Raw genomic sequence first — 19,453 nt, 5'->3', positions numbered from 1 at the left:
CTGAATGAATCATCTAATGGCTGTGAATGTAGGACACTCGAGCACTAGCTGGGGTCCTGTGCTCATGGAAACACTGCCGAGGATTCAGCTTATCTCTCAGAAGCACAGAGCTTCTAAAACTCCATATTTCTAGAATATCTCTAGACAACGGAAAATAAAAGCTGGAAAAAGCCGAAGAGCTGAAACTGCAACTGAAGAGTTTCAGATGCAACGAAAGAATTCAGTTTAGCTTAGGATGCTAATTTTTATTTAAAAGCTGCATCAGTCTCAGGCTGGACTTCATAACAGAGGGCACTGTTACGGGCTAGAGCATGTGCAGGCTTCTGTTCCTGGCAGTACAGGTCCCAAAGGTGTGCTAGTATGAAGCCAGTGTGGGTGTGATGGAAATGCTGAAGCTGCGTCTGAGCCTCGCAGCTTCATAAATCTCAGTAATTCCTGGAGGAAGAAGGATGTGACACTTCCCGGGGAGCCAGAAACTCTCCAGAAGGCTTCCCTCTTTCCAGTCTTCTTTCCATGGGCTGCAGCTCTGTGCTATTAATTCATATCCAAATAGCTTTTTTCTTCACATGAGAGGGAGAAGGCAGGCAGTGTTTTACGCAAACCTCATCCAGCGATGCCTCTCCCCAGCAACAAGCTGCAAGGATTTAGTACCGAGATCACCCTAGAGAAACTTCAGAGCTTTCCTTAGAAAGTAAATGCTCTTGCTCTTCCTTAATTCCCTGACTTCAAAGCCTAAGTGTGAGAAGGCTCACGATCTCCCTGCTTTCTTCCTGCAAACTTTTGTCCCCAGTAGAGCTGTGCTGCTGGAACATTCATCTGAAGCTGTCAGTACAATACACCCAGAGAAGGAGCACAATACCCTGCCATCACATAACCGACTCTTTCTTCACTAAAACTACAATCAGAACAACTAAGACGGGAAACACAGTATCTTTCATGCTTCTGATCTCTGAAAATGACATGAAGATCATGTAGCTCTTGGCTGGGTGTTCTACTTCGCCAAATTGTCTGGCAATCTCCCCATAAAATTTAATTTGCCAGACACAGTGAACACAAACTACCTAAGCTGTATCAATTCCTTTGGCATCTATGGCTGTAGCTATTACACAAACACCATAATGAGTTTGTGTAATATTAATATTCACTACATCAAACAAGCATAAATCACAAACTATCCAAAGGAAACACAAAGACAGAATCAGACAACTGCAGACAGAGAGCCCTGACAGCATTTCAGTTCTGTCTGATTCTTGTAGCTGACGTCCATCTGTACTGAACTATGCACAGCAGATGCACTATTACCTTAAAGGAGCTACTGGGTATTTTGTTTTAAATCAACACAAATCTTCACTGGAAGAATAGTTAATGTACCAAGAACCTGAGTGCTTCAGAAAAACAATAGACAAGCATGTAGCTTTCTGCACACAGAGGAAACAAATGTACTACATCCAGAAAAAACCTCTCTGCAAAGGAAACCAAGAATGCTAAGATGCTATGGGGCTTTCAACTTGGCCCCAAGCCCCTCCAGCAACAAGGTGCTGTGGCCTTCCTGCAATCTAGATGTACGCGCCTATATGGCAGTACTAGCAGTACATTTAGGAGATGCAGAATTGTTAGCAAAGTTGAGACTGAAGCCACTCTGAGACACTGGACAAGCGTCAAAATTCTACTGGTAATCCTGTTACAGGACAGGAGTCAGTCTCCTACCAGCAAGTGCTACTATAAATCAGCTGGTTGTTCAATAGCAACTTCTTTGCCCATCTCTTCTTTTGGCCTTAAAAATGACCCCTCCATAAAGAGGCTCCTGCAATAAAGAAAAACACTTATAAAGATGGGAGGGGCGCAAAAATACAGAGCTGGGTGCAAGCTTTCTGTCCCCCAGCTGCCCTCTCCGAGGTTACCTGGGTCAGAAAACTTGGCTCAGAATCTGAAAACTTTTGACAAAGGGTAATTCCAGATCTGTTTAAGTGTTAGATTCTTGTATGATGCCAAAGAAAAATTCTCAGCAGTAGGAGTTACTGAAAGAAGGATACAGTCTCACTACTGTCATTAAATCAAATTGCAAAGCAAAGCTCCCACTGACTTTAGTGATACAAGATCACAGTCTCAAACCAAGATGGGAAACTCTGAGCTGCGGAGAGGAGACGTCACATCAAGAATATGACGGAGCCTCTGTGGGGCAAAAATAAAGGCACAGGGTCTCTTTCTGCAGCTCTGCTGACTTCAAGGGGATCACATGTGTGCAAGCAGCTGCAACAGCGTGGTTTAAAGTTGGCCAAAGGTTGTGAGAAAATTACTTGAATTTGATAATAATAATAATAAATAATAATAAATATTAATAATGCATGCCTGTATTTGCTTTCCGTGAATATTCCAGTGAGCATGTTGGCTGCCCAAACAGCACATTTTAAATAACTCTTTCAGAATATTTACTCTAGGATTTTTGCTGGAATTAATTCCCTCAGCTCTAGTGGACTCCTCTGCTTGGCTGGCACTAAAGATAGAGGGCAAAAGGAACTGTTGAAAAGGCAAGTACATTTTCCTACTACTCCTTTCTCCTTTAAATGTGCCCCAGTGTTTCCAGCAAATATGGGAGTGAGATGAATATAGCAAACCATATGGGTCTGAGACTGCTCTCTCAACCCTATATTGGTGTAAATGGTAGTACTCAACTGTGTAAAACTAAGCTACAGTGATTTACATCAGTGTGACAGTGAGTACCTTTCAAAGGTAACTATTGTCGTTTCCTTCTTTTCTCTGAAGTTGGCAGCAAAGGAAACAGAACCTCTCCAGAGACAGCTAGGAACAAAACTGACTTATTTCAGATCAGCATCAACACTAAAAATTAACTCTTGTTGCCATAAAGAGGAAGTTTCTTGCTTATTGCTAAATCATGCATCATCCCCTCATGCATCACCGCTCCTTCACTGCCTTTCAGTGATGCAGGAGAAATGCTACGTGAATCCAGCTTAGTCAGTGGGACTACAACCCAGTCTCTTCCAAGGACCTCTCTAGTCTCCTTGCCTTTAAAAACAGTAACAATTTCCTTATGAATTGACTGGATATTATTTAAGATCAGATTTTGTCTTCCTTATTCCAGAAAAGCGCTGCTTTACTCAGGAGAGGCGAAAGAACTTCATGCAGTGTATGGTCAGAGCTTGAACACTGATCTGGTTTATACACTCTTAGCTCCTTCACTTACCTCTTCCCTGCCTCACATGGTGTAATCAGTTCAGACCAGGGTGTGAATTTGGAACTACCTCGGCTAAGGACAAATGTCCAAAAGGTTTCTAAAGCATGAGGAATAAACACCAACATTTCAATGAGACTCCACTGAGTATTTAAAATGTGACTTTCCGCTAAAAGGAGCATGAAGAGAAAACAAACAAACAAACAAACAAGTCCCTAATTACTAAATACATCTGGTGCTTGTGCGAATGTCCTCACGTTAGTAATGTATTCACCATCTCTTAGTTTTGTGAGAAGGGGTGGCACCTAAACTGTTAAAAGGACGGAGCCAAGCGCAGGAACAGGCAGAGGTCAGAGCTTCAGGCAGGGAGCTCAGGAGTGAAAAGGAATTCCGGAAACCTGAACTCAGGTCCCCACCTGCAGCAGGGCTCCTGTGGCACTGAGGCTGAGGCATTTAGGACAGGATCCAATTCACCAGAGCTCAGGCACCAGGTCTGAGACTGCTCTGGAGCTGTCAGTAGTCAGTGGATAGAGAAAGACACCTCCAGAAAGTAGCTCTTCCCACTGTAAATGTCCAAGACAGGCAACAATAATCACCCACAGGACGCACCCACTCTTTTCCAAGGACATGAAAGGAAGTCTAGATGAAGAGCTTAGATTATATCCCTATCTTTTTGATGGTTAGAGTTATGTGAGCTGAATTCCACCTGAACACTCTCTGTGCCTCAGCTGCCCCTGTAAAATCAAGAGCATTTCCTCCCCTGACAGGGACGTTATGAAGATCAACATGCTAAAATCTGGGACGTGCTCAGCAAAAACACATGCTTGTGAAGGAGGACCATGAAAGCAGCACACACAAACAGGAAAAGGGGCTGGGTCTGAAATCTGGCTCCAGACACAAAAGCAGCATTATCTATATATTCCAGCTGCCCTCAGTTACATCAGTGCCAACCCTGTCAAGACAACAGGATTGCAGGGATGGGAGAATCAGAGCTATGCACTTCCTGGCCAGGATGGTACGCAACTGAGAAACAACACTGCTTGACTTCACAAGCCTCAGCTGTGCTTTCAGGACAGGCAGTTCAAGTCGAGCCTTTGTTCACTCAAGGCTGAGCTATTAATTTAGAATTCACTGAGGCACAATGAACAGGGAACCCAGTGACAATATTTTTATAGTCACTCTCCATACAATGGAAACTTGTGATTCCCAAGGCAACTCTGACCTGTGTTTGATTAGTGTACTTAAATCTCCACCTGTGCTTTTATAATAACCAGTATTTTCTGTCAGAGCTTGCTCTTACCCTGTTGGAATCAATTCTTGTCCTGGAGGTGTAGATGGGAGGAGGGATGTTGAAGGCTTGAGGAACAAGATACTCTTCAGCATCCATCATATCTTCCAGATCTTCCTCATCAAGAAGGTTTTGGAAGAACTTGCTGTCATTTGGGCTTGGGAGCTTCATACGATCATCTCCCTAAATAGGTTGTATTGAGAGAGGAAAATGGTCAAAAGATGGATTAATTTCCCAAACCGGGAACTTCAGCCTTCTTCATACCCTGGCAGCCAGGCTGCAGGGACCACACATGCTGCTTTGTTTGTTCTAAAGCACCACATCCACATCATTTGTTTTGATTTTTTTACTGGGAATATGATGACAGAAAGGGAATAACTGCATAAATCAAGCAAAGTCATTTTTTGGCGTTCTTGTGATCAAGCTTTTATTCTTTCTTCTCTCTTTTTCCCATACAAACTCAGTTTCTGACCCAAGTTCTGTTAAGGCCTGATGTATTTTGTGAAATACCTCAGCTATTTAGGCTCACATGGGGGGGGAAATAACATGGAAACTGCTGTGTCTGGGTGTTTGCTTTATTTTCATTTGTATTTTTAGGAACTTAGAGGCTAAATTTCCCTCTCATCCACATGGAAAGTTCTGCAGAATGTAACAGAGCTGAAAGCAATAAAAATCAAACCAGGGAACAACAGCAACAACAATGATAGGTGTTTGTATTGAAATAGCATCTACAAGCTGGGGAGGCAAATCAGGGCTGCACTTTGCTTGGTGCCACAAAACATCACAAAAGGCAGCCCGTGCCCCAAACACCTAACAGCCCATAGAAATGATGCTAACTTAACTGCATGGCTAAAGAATGGCCTCCCACTCCGCAAGAATTACTATGCCACGTGTGGAATCCAGCAGGGAATGATGGCTATGCTACAGGGTGCATATAGACTGGTTTAAAAGCTCAACAGCAAGCTTGTCATTCTTGATTGCATCTGGCGGGAATGGCGAGTCATAATGGCAGAGATACCAGTGCAATGGAGTTACCCTGGTTTCTCCTCAAGAAGCACATGGCCTATATTGTCTGCAAGGATCACTGGAGAAGAAGCCTCACAGGATGAAATACCCACCAGACTATACAATAGGGGAGGGAAGGGCAGGGGAGAGAAAGGGAGGGAAGAGGTATTTGGAATAGGGAAACATGTCCTATATAATGAAGTAATTTAATCAGACTGATTTTTCCAGAATCACTTGTTATCAGCTGAACTTACAATTTAACACAGTGGGGAATACTGCAAGAGAAATTCCACATTCAGCACCACAAATCCTCTTGACTAGTATTTTACTTTTCAAATATATTTTACTTCTCCTCAAGCTGTAGGAGAGTAGCGTACATTCACACTGTGCAATAATACACCGTGAGTAGGCCAGCATGTCTACACAGTGAAATGAAACACCATACGGTGAGACTAGCACTAGATCCAGAAGCAATCAGGAGACATAAAGTGGCAGTGACTGTACTTCTGGAGGCTCTTCAGCTAGGAATTCTTATGTCAGTGTGAAGCTAAGGACCAGCTGGATGTATCTCTGCCCTGTACTCCATGATGTGGAGCAGATATAGAATGAGATACAGCATGAGAGTATCATTACCTAGATCAAACTAATTCCATGCTTTGGTCTCTGGTGTTTCAACATCACCTTACTTCTTTTAATTTTTCATTTTCATTTGAACTGCTCACACACTGGGACCATCTAAGGACCTTACCAAATAGTTGGGATTCATTTTCTGTGGCTTGAGGCTGAGTTGTAATAAACACATACACAACTCTAGGCTTCAGCAGAATGTAGGAGTGAAAGGACAAAAATTTCCACAGACGCCTATACTCAGAGCATACACAGCTCCAGCTAGATGTAGTCAACAGATATGGATACAGTGGTATTGCCCTACTGCCACAGTGTAGGCATCCCATTTCATGTGATGAATCATGCTCATGTGGGTCTATCGCAGGGACTGTGAAGCACTACAGAGCCTACACAGCCTAAGGAGGACACAGAGGGAAGCTCCTCTCTAGTGTGAGAGGTACCAATGTGACACAACTCCCTGTCTTCTGAGAAACCTTTATGTTTAGGCTATGAAAAGAAACTTTCTTATGATCTCAGCAGTGCAGGGAAGAGTGTCTTCAGGATAATCCCCTGAGATTCAGCTTAAGCAATTGTAGAACCAAACAAGTCCTGGGTCTAAAGTAGGTACACTGTCCACTGACGGATAAATCTTGTCCCCAGTTTCATGAGAGAATGCAAAGTACTGAGCAGCTTGCAAAGCCAGATCCTGCATATGTACTCATAAATACAAGCTTAGGAAGTTAATTTCAGCTTATTTTATTATTATTATTATTATTATTATTATTATTATTATTTTTGAGGTACTGACACTGGCCATTCTACTTCATTCTTGTATAGTACTGTGGTCACTGTTTGCTTTAAGTTCAAGAGCACCTTGAACTTAAGGGGCTTGCCTTTGAATCTCTTAACAGTCAGGTTTGGCAGACAGAATTCTCTTTTTTCCCCCCAATGTTGCGGAGTTGCTTACCTGAATTACTAGGTATCTCTGAGGGTCTCGAGCCATTCTAGAGAATTCAGCAGCCAGCTCCTTGAATTTCGGCCGACTGTCAGCATCAATCATCCAGCCTGGGGACAGATGAAAGATGAGAAAGAAAACAGTTAATTGTCGAGGGAAGAAATCATTTAGTTTTTAAAAATGCACAAGTTTGAAGTCCTTGATGTCCTTGATAGCTCTGGCCTAAAGAAAAGTTGCAATAAAGAGCCCAGAAGAATGGAAAGCTAGAACACTATGATGCATCTAAAATGGAAAACATCTGGTCTTGGCCAGAGAAGACTAGATTGTTCCACACTGCATGGATTTATTCTTAATTTGCTCTAAGCTCCTGTTTCCCATCCCCAAAACAGAGACAGCAACAATGCCTTGGAATTTTCTGTGTCTATCTTGCCCATTTAGATGTCAGCTCTGACTGTCTTTTACTATGGATGTGTCCAACCTCTAATATAATGAATCTGATCTCATCTGAGTCTAGTGGGTTTATTACAAAGTTACTACTAAATACAATTTTACTTTAACTGACCGACTGTTCCACAGTGACTTAGATTAAAAAGATCTGTTCAATAGATCTACAGGATGACTGACCTCACATCTGCCTTTCAGGTAATTCTGCATTCACGTGTCTGCATCATTAACACAGACCTTACACAAGGCATTAGATGCTATTTTAATTGAGTAAGGGTGATTCTTTTGTCCTTCACTCTCCAAGAAACATTCATTAAGAACAACAATTCTCAATCCCTGCTAATGCTATTTCCCTGCTAATACTACTTGCAAAACAAGCAAGTAGTATAGGCAGTCACCACCAGCAACTAGTTTATCTCAGTGTCAGCTTTTTCTAATGGAAGATCCTATCAGCAGCTTCCCAAGAACATGTTCTCATTTGCCAGGGAGGCTAAATGAAGCAGGCCTTATCTCCTTCGTGCTGTTTAACTGAAGAAGTGACTAACACAGGAAAAACAAAGCTACTATAGCTTATAAAGAATTTCACACAAACGTTACAGGACTAAGTCTGTACGTCTAGCTGTAACTTCCTGTCTTCCAGAATACCCCATCTACTAGGACTTCCTTTTGTCCACTGAGATTTGCTTCATACTCATTGGAAATCCTATCAGATGGAACATTTTTACACTCAACCAACATGAACCCCTTGTGCTATTCAGACAATTTCCATACCTGCATGCACAGTACAACTGTTTTCAGAAGATAGGTTATTTACCTTTTCTAGTTTTATTTTCTTTCTTTCAGTGTTTTTGTGTACAAAGCAAAAGGGAAAGGACTATATAAGATGGATGAGATGTCTGTATGTTAATCTCACTTAAATTAAGTCAGAAACACCAGAGAGATGTTCCTAATTCTTTTTAAATTAGAAGCATAGCCTTGGAGGATACTGTCAGTAGTGTGGGTACCTTGGAGATAAAAGGGTAGGAAGAAACCATGTGCAGACTGTTTTCCTTTTTTGCTAAAGTAAAAATATTCATAAATTATTATACTGGACTAAGAATGATAAAAAATTATCCTCTCTGTAGCATTTCTTGTATTAATTTAATTTTACTTTCTATTATTACTATTGCAGTAATCATTCTTGTTACTAACAATAAAACATTCACACTTTTTTTCCTCAATATTTGGAACCAGCATTTCTCCTCACAACCTTCACTGGCTGGGTATCCATGTACCATAATTATGTTTAATACTATCTTTTTTAACATCAAAATCAATTGTCATGGAAATGACAAGGGTTTACAATAACAATCATACAATTTTGACTTCACAGCAAGAATATGAGATACCATCTGACAGTAATAAGAAGCTGAGCTAACTCAACCCTTCATGGCTAAATTTGTATCTTTTGCAATTGCAAAAAATGTGCATACAGTATTTAAATGGAATTTATAGTATCTCGGGAAGCTTTTGTTTTGAAGCAGCCTGTCCTATTACCCAGCACTGTCACAGACTATAGATGCAAATGTTCTAAAACAGTGTCCCTCTTGCACTGAGCATAGGGATATTAAAAGCGACAATTACTTACACTTCACCATCACCATATAAACATCAATAGTGCAGATAGGAGGTTGGGGCAACCGCTCTCCCTTCTCCAAGAGGTCGGGGATCTCTCGAGTTGGGATTCCATCATACGGCTTCCCACCGAAGGTCATAAGCTCCCAGATAGTGACTCCTAGACAGAAAAAAAGAGTGTTAAGATTTGAGGTCATACTACTCAGATTCCTTCACAATTTCTTACAGCGCAGTATTCTGGCCCAGTTCTGGACTGCAATCTCTTCTTCATTACCAGTGCCTGTAAAAACACTGAAGTTTGGTCTGCCATTTAAAAAGCTCCAGAAAATGGTGACACAGTATTTTGTGTTAATCTTCAAAAGCAACTTCCCTCATTTTTATTGGTGTAAGAAGCAGCATGATAGATCTGAGGCACAAGAGAAAGGTCTAAGACAAATAAATGGTGGTAAAGTAAATGGATGCAATAACAAAAGAATGCATTGCACTCTTTTATCATATGAGAAGGGAAAATGAATGGCTGATGTACTCTATTATTTTAAGGGGAAAAAACGCAGATGTTCCCTAACTTAGAGCATCAATTTCCCACAAAGGTGCAGCAGTGAGTAACATTATGTCATTGTCTTTGCCTTGTAAGTCATTCACAGCCACTTGTATTATTTTTTTCCTTAAATCACCTTATGGATTTGAATTATGATAGTGCTGTGCTTCAAAACCAAGATTCTGTTTTTGAATAGCCATAGGATTTGTTTTGACATCGGAGCTGGAAATAAAGATCATATATCATAAGTAACAGAATTAATCCCCCAACAAAATCTTAAATATTGAAAATGCTGCTTTCACACCAGTTTAACTTTTATCTTCATTGCAAAGGTCATTTTAAACATTCCTCCAGATCAGTAACCATATTTTGCCAGCTGTCATACTAATGTGAAAGGTGATGGTCAAAATTACCGTATGTATAAAACACATTTATTTTACCCTCATTCCCCTCTTTGTTAATGTTCAATAACTATAACTTGCCAATTGTTTTTGGTCTTGTCCTTTCCGATTATAGATATTCTGGGCTTCCTGCATTTAAAATGAATTTCATAAATGGAGGCATATTTTTTTCCTACATGATACGGAGTATACAGAATTTGAGCAGAAAGAGCAGCTTTACATGATTGATTTAACTTTCATATGTTTTTCTGAGCTGAATAGAAGAGGGCAGCTAACCAGTCACTGCAAACAGTGTCTTTTGCTGCTACCCACAGGTAAAAGTGAGTAATGAATAGAATTGTACACCTTTTTGTTTCAAAATGCAACAGGAAATGCAAATAGGAGTCCAAAGCCCTAGATACTGCTGAAAAATTCCACTTACAAAGGTGTACATGATTTTATTAGTAATAGCTATACTAGATAAACAGGCAGACAGCTCAGCAGATGTGGCATAATAGCTCATCTGGATAACAGAATTAACAACAGTGAATGAACATCTCCTTTCTCAAATGTGACTTTTTTTTGGTGTGTGTGGAGTCCACATGAGCTGACCTGTCTAACCAATTCCCAAGTTATCTGTGAAATTAAATGGATGCTTGTTTTAGTTAGCTTGGAGAGCTCATCTCTTTCTCTTCTTTCTCTTGCTGTATTTGCTCTGTATTATGACAGATTCCCTTTTATCTTACTGTACGTAGAGAAAGTCCCATAAGCCTGAAAATGTTTCTTGACATTCATGGCTTTTAGAGTTAAGATTTTCAAAGGATTGCTGAAAATTATGACCTGCAGCTGTATTTTTATGAGTCTGTGGCTGAGCTGAAAGAGGCCTTCTTCTGTCATAATAATCAGCCAAACTGCTACCAGCCCAGACCTTATGGCAGTCACCCCAGCTGGGACATCATGATAAAGTATTTTAGTGAGGGAAGTAACGTGGGAGACAAGTAACAATTGCTGTTTAGAGTTACACATTAAAAAAAAAAAAAAAGAGGCAATAAAAAGAAAAATAAAGGAAGAGCAAAAACCACTGGAATTAACTCCTCTAGAAAAAGAGCGTATCTTTAACACAGTAACACAACTTGGTTTAATGCTTTACAAGAGACAAATTTTTAAACTAATCACATGAAGATTTACCATAGCTCCAAACATCACTCTGATGGGTAAATTTCCTGTAGTGTATGCACTCCAGAGCCATCCACTTAATTGGCATCTAGGGAAAGACAAGAGAAATGTAACCTTAGAAATATAATATTAAAACAATACAGATGCATACTGTATGTAGACATCAGCTTCCTCTCTCTTTCCTTTTTCAACTGCAAGCTTAAAAAAACCCAGCACTACCTAGCAGAGGAAATGGTTGTTCCTGCCCTCTAGAATGGGGCTTTGCCTCATAAAACATATGGAGGTGAGAAATTCGAATGAGTTATCTGCAGAACTTCTCATACCACCCAGGTTTTACTGATTCAGATGTAGTAGAACAACTCATTTTTTCATCATACCCGTGTAAAGATGGGATCAATGCAAAAATTACATCCAATCCCCCTAAATCTGAAGTGCAGCAGAGAAGGTGGAATACAGAAGCTCTTTTGCCTCAACAGTTTGCAAAACCAGACACTGCTATCTCAATTGCTCTCTAATGAGGCTAGTTAATAATGCAGTGTCCATAATACTTCACAGTCCACATAATCATCATCAGAGTAAACAGGCAATAGGAGAATTTACAGGGCTTAATTTCTAACTCCTAATATTCGTTAGGAACTTAGCCTTCCCAGTTCTCTGTATCATTACTGCAGTGAGAAAAGTTGCTCCTGAAAGCAAGTCAAAAGTCCCGAGTTGGCCTTTGGCTCTGAATCACCCTTGGGGGGAGCTCATCTCTTCTGACAGAGAAGGCTATGTAGGCAAACACAAACCTAGGTTTCGCATAAGGATTCACCCTCTTGAGTTCATGTTAAAATGAGATTCACGGTGTTTCCTCTTCCTGAGCTGGGCCTGTGAGGCACAGTCTTGCAGTCCATTAATTTCTAATGGACAGACATTAAAAACAGATTTTTACCTGACATCGACTTGTACGGGTCGCCTCTAATTTGGAACTATGGAAGATGTACTGGAGTAAACTAGAGAGATATGTAACTGCACGCAAAATCTGAACAGATGGTGGGTGTAAAAGCAGAGGATGTGTCTTCATTCAAACCCTTATGAAAACACCTTCCATGAAGTTGACTAATGAACATACCCTATACAGTTATGGCAAAAATAGCACTCTTTAATAAAGGTTGGCTTAGCACTTGCAAAGACAGTTCATCCTCCTCCACTAAACTCTGCAGAAGTGTATCGCTTTCGTTCCCATTAAATACAACTGGGTCGTTCCAAACTTGAAGAATTGCTGAAGTGGCAAAGCTGCATTGCTCATCATGGCATAACTCACGTTGGAAGAGACCTCAGGAGGTCTCTAGTCCAACCTTGGGCTCAAAGCAGGTTCACCTATGAGATCAGACCAAGTTACTCAGGGCTTTACCCACTCTGGACTTGAAAATCTCCAAGGATGGAAACTGCACCACGTCCCTGGGCAACCTGATCAACCGCTTGATTGTCCTCATGGTGAAAAGTTTTTCCTTTTATCCAGTCTGAATCTGTCTTAGCATGCTCTCAATACAACTTTAAGCTGCAAATGTCTTCTGGATTTCACAGAATGCTTCTCTGGAACTGGGAAGTGACACATCTGATGTGTAAATCCTGCTCCAGAACTCCCAGCTGTGTGACTGGCCTCACAAGTCCAAGACACCATCTAACAGCTGCCAGGGAACAGCTGGTATGCAAGGACCAGGTCATTTTCTGTCATTCACTGGCTGATGGAGGGAAGAGGCAGAGGGGTTACTGAAGAGGTGATTAGAGAACTGAAGGAATCAGGGAAGACTGCCAAAACTCCACCTTTGTTGCCAAGAGGTCTTTTTACTGGGGAAATGGGAAAGCACCAGTGACTCCTTTCAAGCTCTTCACCTCATTGACTGAAATGCCGATGTAATCCATGCAACAGCTCCCAAGGGCAGCAGCCACACAAATAAAGCAGCAGCCCATCCAGGAGAAAAGCACACACTGGCAACAGCTGTTTGTCCCAGACAAGGGCACGAGTGAGCACAGAAAAACACAGATAGCAAGTAGACAGAAAGCAAACTGAACATTCAGGAAAAGGAATGACAGGAGAGGCAGAAACCCTTGGGATTTTGTGACAGGTTGAAGTGTGGAATTTCAAGATGTTTAGGGAGCAGCCGGCAGCAGTATGTACTTACAGCCTTTGCTTACAGCCTTCTGAATTTTATAATGCATTAATCTGAAGGCATTAGAAATGAGGTGAGGCACTACATGGATGTTGTGCAGCATGCTGAAAAGTAATATGGGAAAACATCTAGTTTAAAAATTACCCTCAAGCTAGCTTTTTAGTGGCCTGGCATTCAGCATGATACTGGAGACTTGCATGCAAGAAATAGCATACGCAGGCTCTTCCAATGTGATAGAAGAGGTGGCTCTTTGCTGAGCATATGTAAACTCTCACATGCTACAAATACAAACATGTCCTGTGGCCTTCTGTTTGTTTTCTGGAAAATTACTTGTTTGGGAAAATGGGACTGCAAGTTATGTAATAACTGCAAGTTATTACAGAGAAAGGGGCTTGGCAGAAATGTCCTAGAACATCTGTCACTCGTTGAACTGACTTCAGAAGTCTTCAAAACTTCAAGGGCAACAAGAAAAGCTTCTGTAGGTACGTCGGGGATAAAAGGAAGACAAGGGAAAATGTGGGCCCTCTCTGGAACGAAACGGAAGACCTGGTTACCTGGGACACGGAGAAGGCGGAGGTACTCAATGACTTTTTTGCCTCGGTCTTCACCAGCAAGTGCCCAAGCCTCACCGCCCAAGCTGCAGAAGGCAAAGGCGGGGACTGGGAGAATTAAGAGCCGCCCACTGCGGGAGAAGATCAGGTTCAAGACCATCTAAGGCACCTGAAGGTGCACAAGTCCATGGGACCCGATGAGATCCATCTGTGGGTCCTGAAGGAACTGGCGGATGAAGTTGCTAAGCCACTGTCCATCGTATTTGAGAAGTCGTGGCAGTCCGGTGAAGTTCCCACTGACTGGAAAAGGGGAAACATAACCCCCATTTTTAAAAAGGGAAAAAAGGAAGACCCGGGGAACTACAGGCCAGTCAGTCTCACCTCTCTGCCTGGGAAGATCATGGAGCAGATCCTCCTGGAAGCTATGCTAAGGCACATGGAGGACAGGGAGGTGATTCGAGACAGCCAGCATGGCTTCACCAAGGGCAAGTCCTGCCTGACTAACCTAGTGGCCTTCTATGACGGAGTGACTACAGCAGTGGACACGGGAAGGGCTACAGATATCATCTGTCTGGCCTTTGACATGGTCCCCCCCAACATCCTTCTCTCTAAACTGGAGAGGTATGGATTTGATGGGTGGACTGTCCAGTGGGTGAGGAACTGGTTAGATGGTCGCATCCAGAGGGTAGTGGCCAACGGCTCAATGTCCAGATGGAGATCAGTGAGGAGTGGCGTCCCGCAGGGGTCCGTACTGGGACCGGTACTGTTTAATATCTTCATCAGTGACATAGACAGTGGGATCGAGTGCACCCTCAGCAAGTTTGCAGATGACACCAAGCTGAGTGGTGCAGTCGACACGCCAGAGGGATGGGATGCCATCTGGAGGGACCTGGACAAGCTCCAGAAGTGGGCCTGTGTGAACCTCATGAGGTTTAACAAGGCCAAGTGCAAGGTCCTGCACCTGGGTCGGGACAATCCCAAGCATAAATACAGGCTGGGTGGAGAATGGGTTGAGAGCAGCCCTGCCGAGAAGGACTTGGGGGTGTTGCTTGATGAGAAGCTCAACATAAGCCAGCAATGCACGCTTGCAACCCAAAAAGCCAATCGTACCCTGGGCTGCATCCAAAGAAGCGTGGCCAGCAGGTCGAGGGAGGTGATTCTGCCCCTCTACTCTGCTCTGGTGAGACCCCACCGGGAGTACTGCGTCCAGCTCTGGAGCCCTCAGCATAAGAAAGACACGGGCCTGTTGGAGCGGGTCCAGAAGAGGGCCACGAAAACGATCAGGGGGATGGAACACCTCTCCTATGAAGAAAGGCTGAGAGAGTTGGGGTTGTTCAGCCTAGAGAAGAGAAGGCTTCGGGGAGACCTTCTTGCAGCCTCTCAGTACTTAAAGGGGGCTTCTAAAAAAGATGGTGTCAGACTTTTGAGCAGGGCCTGTTGCAACAGGACAAGGGGGAATGGCTTTAAACTGAAGGGGGGTAGATTTAGACTAGATAGAAGGAAGAAATTTTTTACGCTGAGGGTGGTGAAACACTGGAAGAGGTTGCCCAGAGAGGTGGTGGATGCCCCATCCCTGGAAATATTCAAGGTCAGGTTGGATGGGGCTCTGAGCAACCTGGTGTAGTTGAAGATGTCCCTGCCCATGGCGGGGGGGGTTGGACTATAATGATGATCTAAGATGATCTTTAGAGGTCCCTTCCAACCCAAACTATTCTATGATTCTAAAACAAGACACAAAATGGAGCATATGAACAAAACCTAATTCTGAGTGTGGAAACTCTTCAGACAATTATATTTCGGCACCTGGAGAAGCTCACTGAGCAAAAAATGAGCAGCTTTTATGTGTGCTGTCACAGCACAGTTTGCTAAGTCACTGACAGACTTTCTTACATAGATAATAGTCCCGTAGGGATACACTGCCCTAAAGAGTAACTTCAGGAGGTTTGTCACAGTGATATATTTACTTCCAGACATGTACAGCACTCACCTTCCCTCCATCAGCATTATACTCCTTCTCATCCCCTTCCAAAAGTCTGGCCAAGCCGAAGTCAGTGATCTTCACATGGTTTGGTGATTTTACCAAGACATTACGGGCTGCCAAGTCCCGGTGGACAAGTCTCCTCTCTTCTAAGTACATCATTCCCTGAAGGACAAAGAACAGTAAAATAATCTTAATGAGTCTTACATGATTTTTTAGAACTACTTTTCACTGGTGACATGTAAAATTTCTGGTTCTCTTATTAGTATTCACAATAAGAACATGGCCTAGAGGGCAGAAGTTCAACACTGCCCTTGCTCTAAGCAGAAGGTGGGATTAGATGACCTTAGGTTCCTTCCAATGTGAACGATTCTATAAGATTGTATGGTAACTGCCAAAGGAAAAAAAAAACAACAAAAAACCACATAGATATCTCCTTTACTCCAGCAAGTTTAAAATCTGGAAATGTGAGACAAATAAAAGAAATAGTATGGCCCTTATTTTTCAGACGGGAAATCTGAAGACTGTAAAAAATAATCAACCTAGCCAGAGCCCCACAGAAATTAGGCCAGACTGGGAAACAATCCCAGCTCTTCTATGTTCCAGGCAAGTGTCTTCAATTCAAGATGAAGCTTCTTATCCATCTCCAAATGCTTTTAATTGGACACAAATTTTCACTACCCTCAGTGGATTAGAAGGAAAACAATTCTTTATTCCAACTGCTGCAACCCATTTGCCTTTTCACTCCCTTAAAATTTTGCATGTAGTATTATAATATGACACTAGATCAATGGCCATTTTTTTAATGAGCATATATATTCTGTTAGAAGTACTTTTGTTAACAAGCCCATCCAGCTGCCCTTAAAGACAAGGTAACATATACTCAAGCTGCCTGGCCTTAACCTTATTCTTACTCTGATGAGAGACTAACCATCTACCATCAGTATGGAAGTTTACATGATGCTTTGTGACACTGAGATGAACACCAAAGCTTGGTCTTATTAATTATATGACACACAAAGGATAGTCAGGCAGGGTTACAAGCCTATAATTTCATTATAAGGCATTTATGACATTAACCATCATTATAAGAACCTACAGATGAAATTACACACTTGATAATTACCCTTAAGGTATCTCTTAATATATTAGCTCTGTATAATATATATGGTAATTTTTAAAAAGTCATTGTTGAACACCGAAGAGATAATATTATCCCATAATACAGATGATAATTCAGAGAGTCACAGGTGATTAAAATAACCAGATTACTCAGTGTTATGGGCCAGATTTTATTCCCTTTCACAGCATAAGAAGCTCACACATACCTATCCCCATACATACCAGGAGGACAATGCGTATGGGTAAGCCACCCCTCATGGTCACTGGGCCAGAATGTAGCCCTTTCTTGACAGAAAGTGGATGTCTTTACAAAAAGCAGCAAGTGGAGCTCTGAACTGCTGTGGCTTTTAGGTGAAAAATTTCAGTGCAAACACCGCTAAAAGGTTTGAAAATATGTGGGAAAACATTTGGCATAAACACTATTTCATTTTTAATGTGGTAAGCTTTGCTGCAGTCAACACGAAGGTGGTTTGAAAGGGGACACAGAGACTCTTTGGCATAAAGCAAATAGAATTAATTTTTAAAAGCACTGCTAGTTGAAGCAAACATACCCTCCTGCCAATTGCAAATCAATACTTTTGGCTGTTGAACATCAGAACTGTAAGTCTTTGAAAGCATAATGTTTTTTGACACCAAATTAAAACCTGTAGAAAAAGGATAAATAAATCTCATAGGTCCAACAATTGTGAGTCACACAACAAACACACCATGAAACCAGAGGCACCAGGACTTAGCACAAGAATTACCATCTGAAGAAATCCAACCAGAAAAAGACAACACAGTCAATAGCAACGACACCGTGTAATAGAGGAAAAACAATCACAAAAGTGGCCCTGTAAAATTCAGACAGATTGGGAATTCATATAAATCCTGTTTCACATCTCTAACACTGAACAGTAACCAGAAAGCACTTCAAGGCAGCGTCAACACTACTCATACCAAGTACTCTGGGAAGTAGGTGGACTACAGCAACCTCCCAGTTTCATGTCTATCCCTCTCACCCGGGAGTCTTGCAGCCAGTCTGATGAGATGTCCACAGGCAGGTGTCAACCAATGTGTCTGGACGTGCCTCAGTAAGCCACTGAGAGAGCACCATGCCCGTGCTGTGTTGGGCTGAACAGTGCATGCAGGCATGCAGGGCTCTGCGTGCTTTGTGGAGCAGCCTCTGGCCCACAATCACACGTCCAGCCTTGCTGCTCTTAGAGATAGTGAATCTAATCTTAAGGGTGACTTCAGGGTGCCCTTAAATATACCGCAGTCGTTCCTCACACATCTAAAATTATACTGGTCCTTTGCAGTTCCTAAAAGTGCTGGCCTTGAAGCCAGGATTGCAGTCATGTGCAAACAGACAGGCGCCCTTGTGCTTCCCCCAAACACTTCTCTCCTGAAGCTCACAATCTCTTTCTCCAGCTTCCAAGGGATTAAGCACCTCTCTTCAGTCTTGCAACTTTCACTGCAAAACAGCTCCTCCCTGAACAAAAAGTCTCAAGGTGCTGCTTTCACTTCCTTTCTACTTAGTTTAGGAAATACCTCAGATTTTTAGAATGAACAGAAATAGTTCTAAAACTTCATAGATTTGACATAACTTCCAATATCCTTATTTGGTCAAAATTCTCAATACCTCAGAATAAGGGGGGAGAAAAGAAAGGCCCAAACCTGCAAACAGGTCTTTGTGGGCAGAATCTGATGAGGACACAAGAACCCAGAGAATTTGATGAGAGAATTCTGTTGGTATCAGAATACATTAGGCCCAAATAAAATTGTCATTTTTAATAGATTAATTTGTACCTATCAGCACTGAAATGCTATGAAGATATTGCAGATTTCTTTTGGCAGAAATGAAGAAATAGAATTTCTGTCTTGTTAAAATCAAAACAGATGACCTGTACCGAGGCTTTAGCCTCCCGTCTTTAGCTAATGATGGTAGGAATGGATGGTAAGGTGTCCAGAAACATCTTTCATTGAAAGAGTTAAACAATCAAACCATTAACCATGCCTCCTAGGTCTTATTTTACCTTTTCTACATATCTAATTTCCAAGCATTTTTTAAACATGTAGGCTAACACTTTAGGATGCTTCACTGTTTATTCTACTCACTCATTTCCATTTATTTCAATCTTGTGCTATTATTTAATATCGTCTTAGCAAGATTATATTTTATTCAACCTAACCTCATACTCTCTTATGAACTAGAAAGATGTCTAATCACCAACCTGAATACTGCTCCTAACCAATACCACACCTGGTTTTCTTTTCTGTCCAGAAAGTGGGTAGAAATAGCTGTCTGTGTATCATTGTACTTACAGTTTACTTCACCTCTGTCAAACAAGATTCTCAGGGCTTTTTCCCACCTGTGTTATCTGCAAAGCTAAAAACAACCTATGTAGGGTTGACAGCTACAAAATCCTCTGCAGGTCCATGACCTGCAGAAATGTAAATCCTCTTAGGAATAC

At 41.9% G+C, this 19,453-nt stretch overlaps 1 protein-coding gene across 1 annotated transcript in view; it reads right to left on the bottom strand.

The window, feature by feature from the left end:
- ERBB4 (erb-b2 receptor tyrosine kinase 4) overlaps positions 1-19,453 on the bottom strand; it is a 665,446-nt gene that overhangs the window by 25,891 nt on the left and 620,102 nt on the right. Inside the window, exons 21-25 of the mRNA XM_076342111.1 lie at positions 15,888-16,043; positions 11,209-11,284; positions 9,116-9,262; positions 7,057-7,154; positions 4,491-4,661 (exon numbers count right to left, since the gene is read on the bottom strand). Coding sequence (XP_076198226.1) covers positions 4,491-4,661; positions 7,057-7,154; positions 9,116-9,262; positions 11,209-11,284; positions 15,888-16,043 — 648 coding nt within the window. The remainder of the gene's footprint in view (positions 1-4,490; positions 4,662-7,056; positions 7,155-9,115; positions 9,263-11,208; positions 11,285-15,887; positions 16,044-19,453) is intronic.

Source organism: Aptenodytes patagonicus, chromosome 6, assembly GCF_965638725.1.
Source record: "Aptenodytes patagonicus chromosome 6, bAptPat1.pri.cur, whole genome shotgun sequence".
NCBI lineage: Eukaryota > Metazoa > Chordata > Aves > Sphenisciformes > Spheniscidae > Aptenodytes > Aptenodytes patagonicus.
Note: the sequence above shows the minus strand (reverse complement) of the source record. Positions and strands in the feature narration are given on the sequence as shown.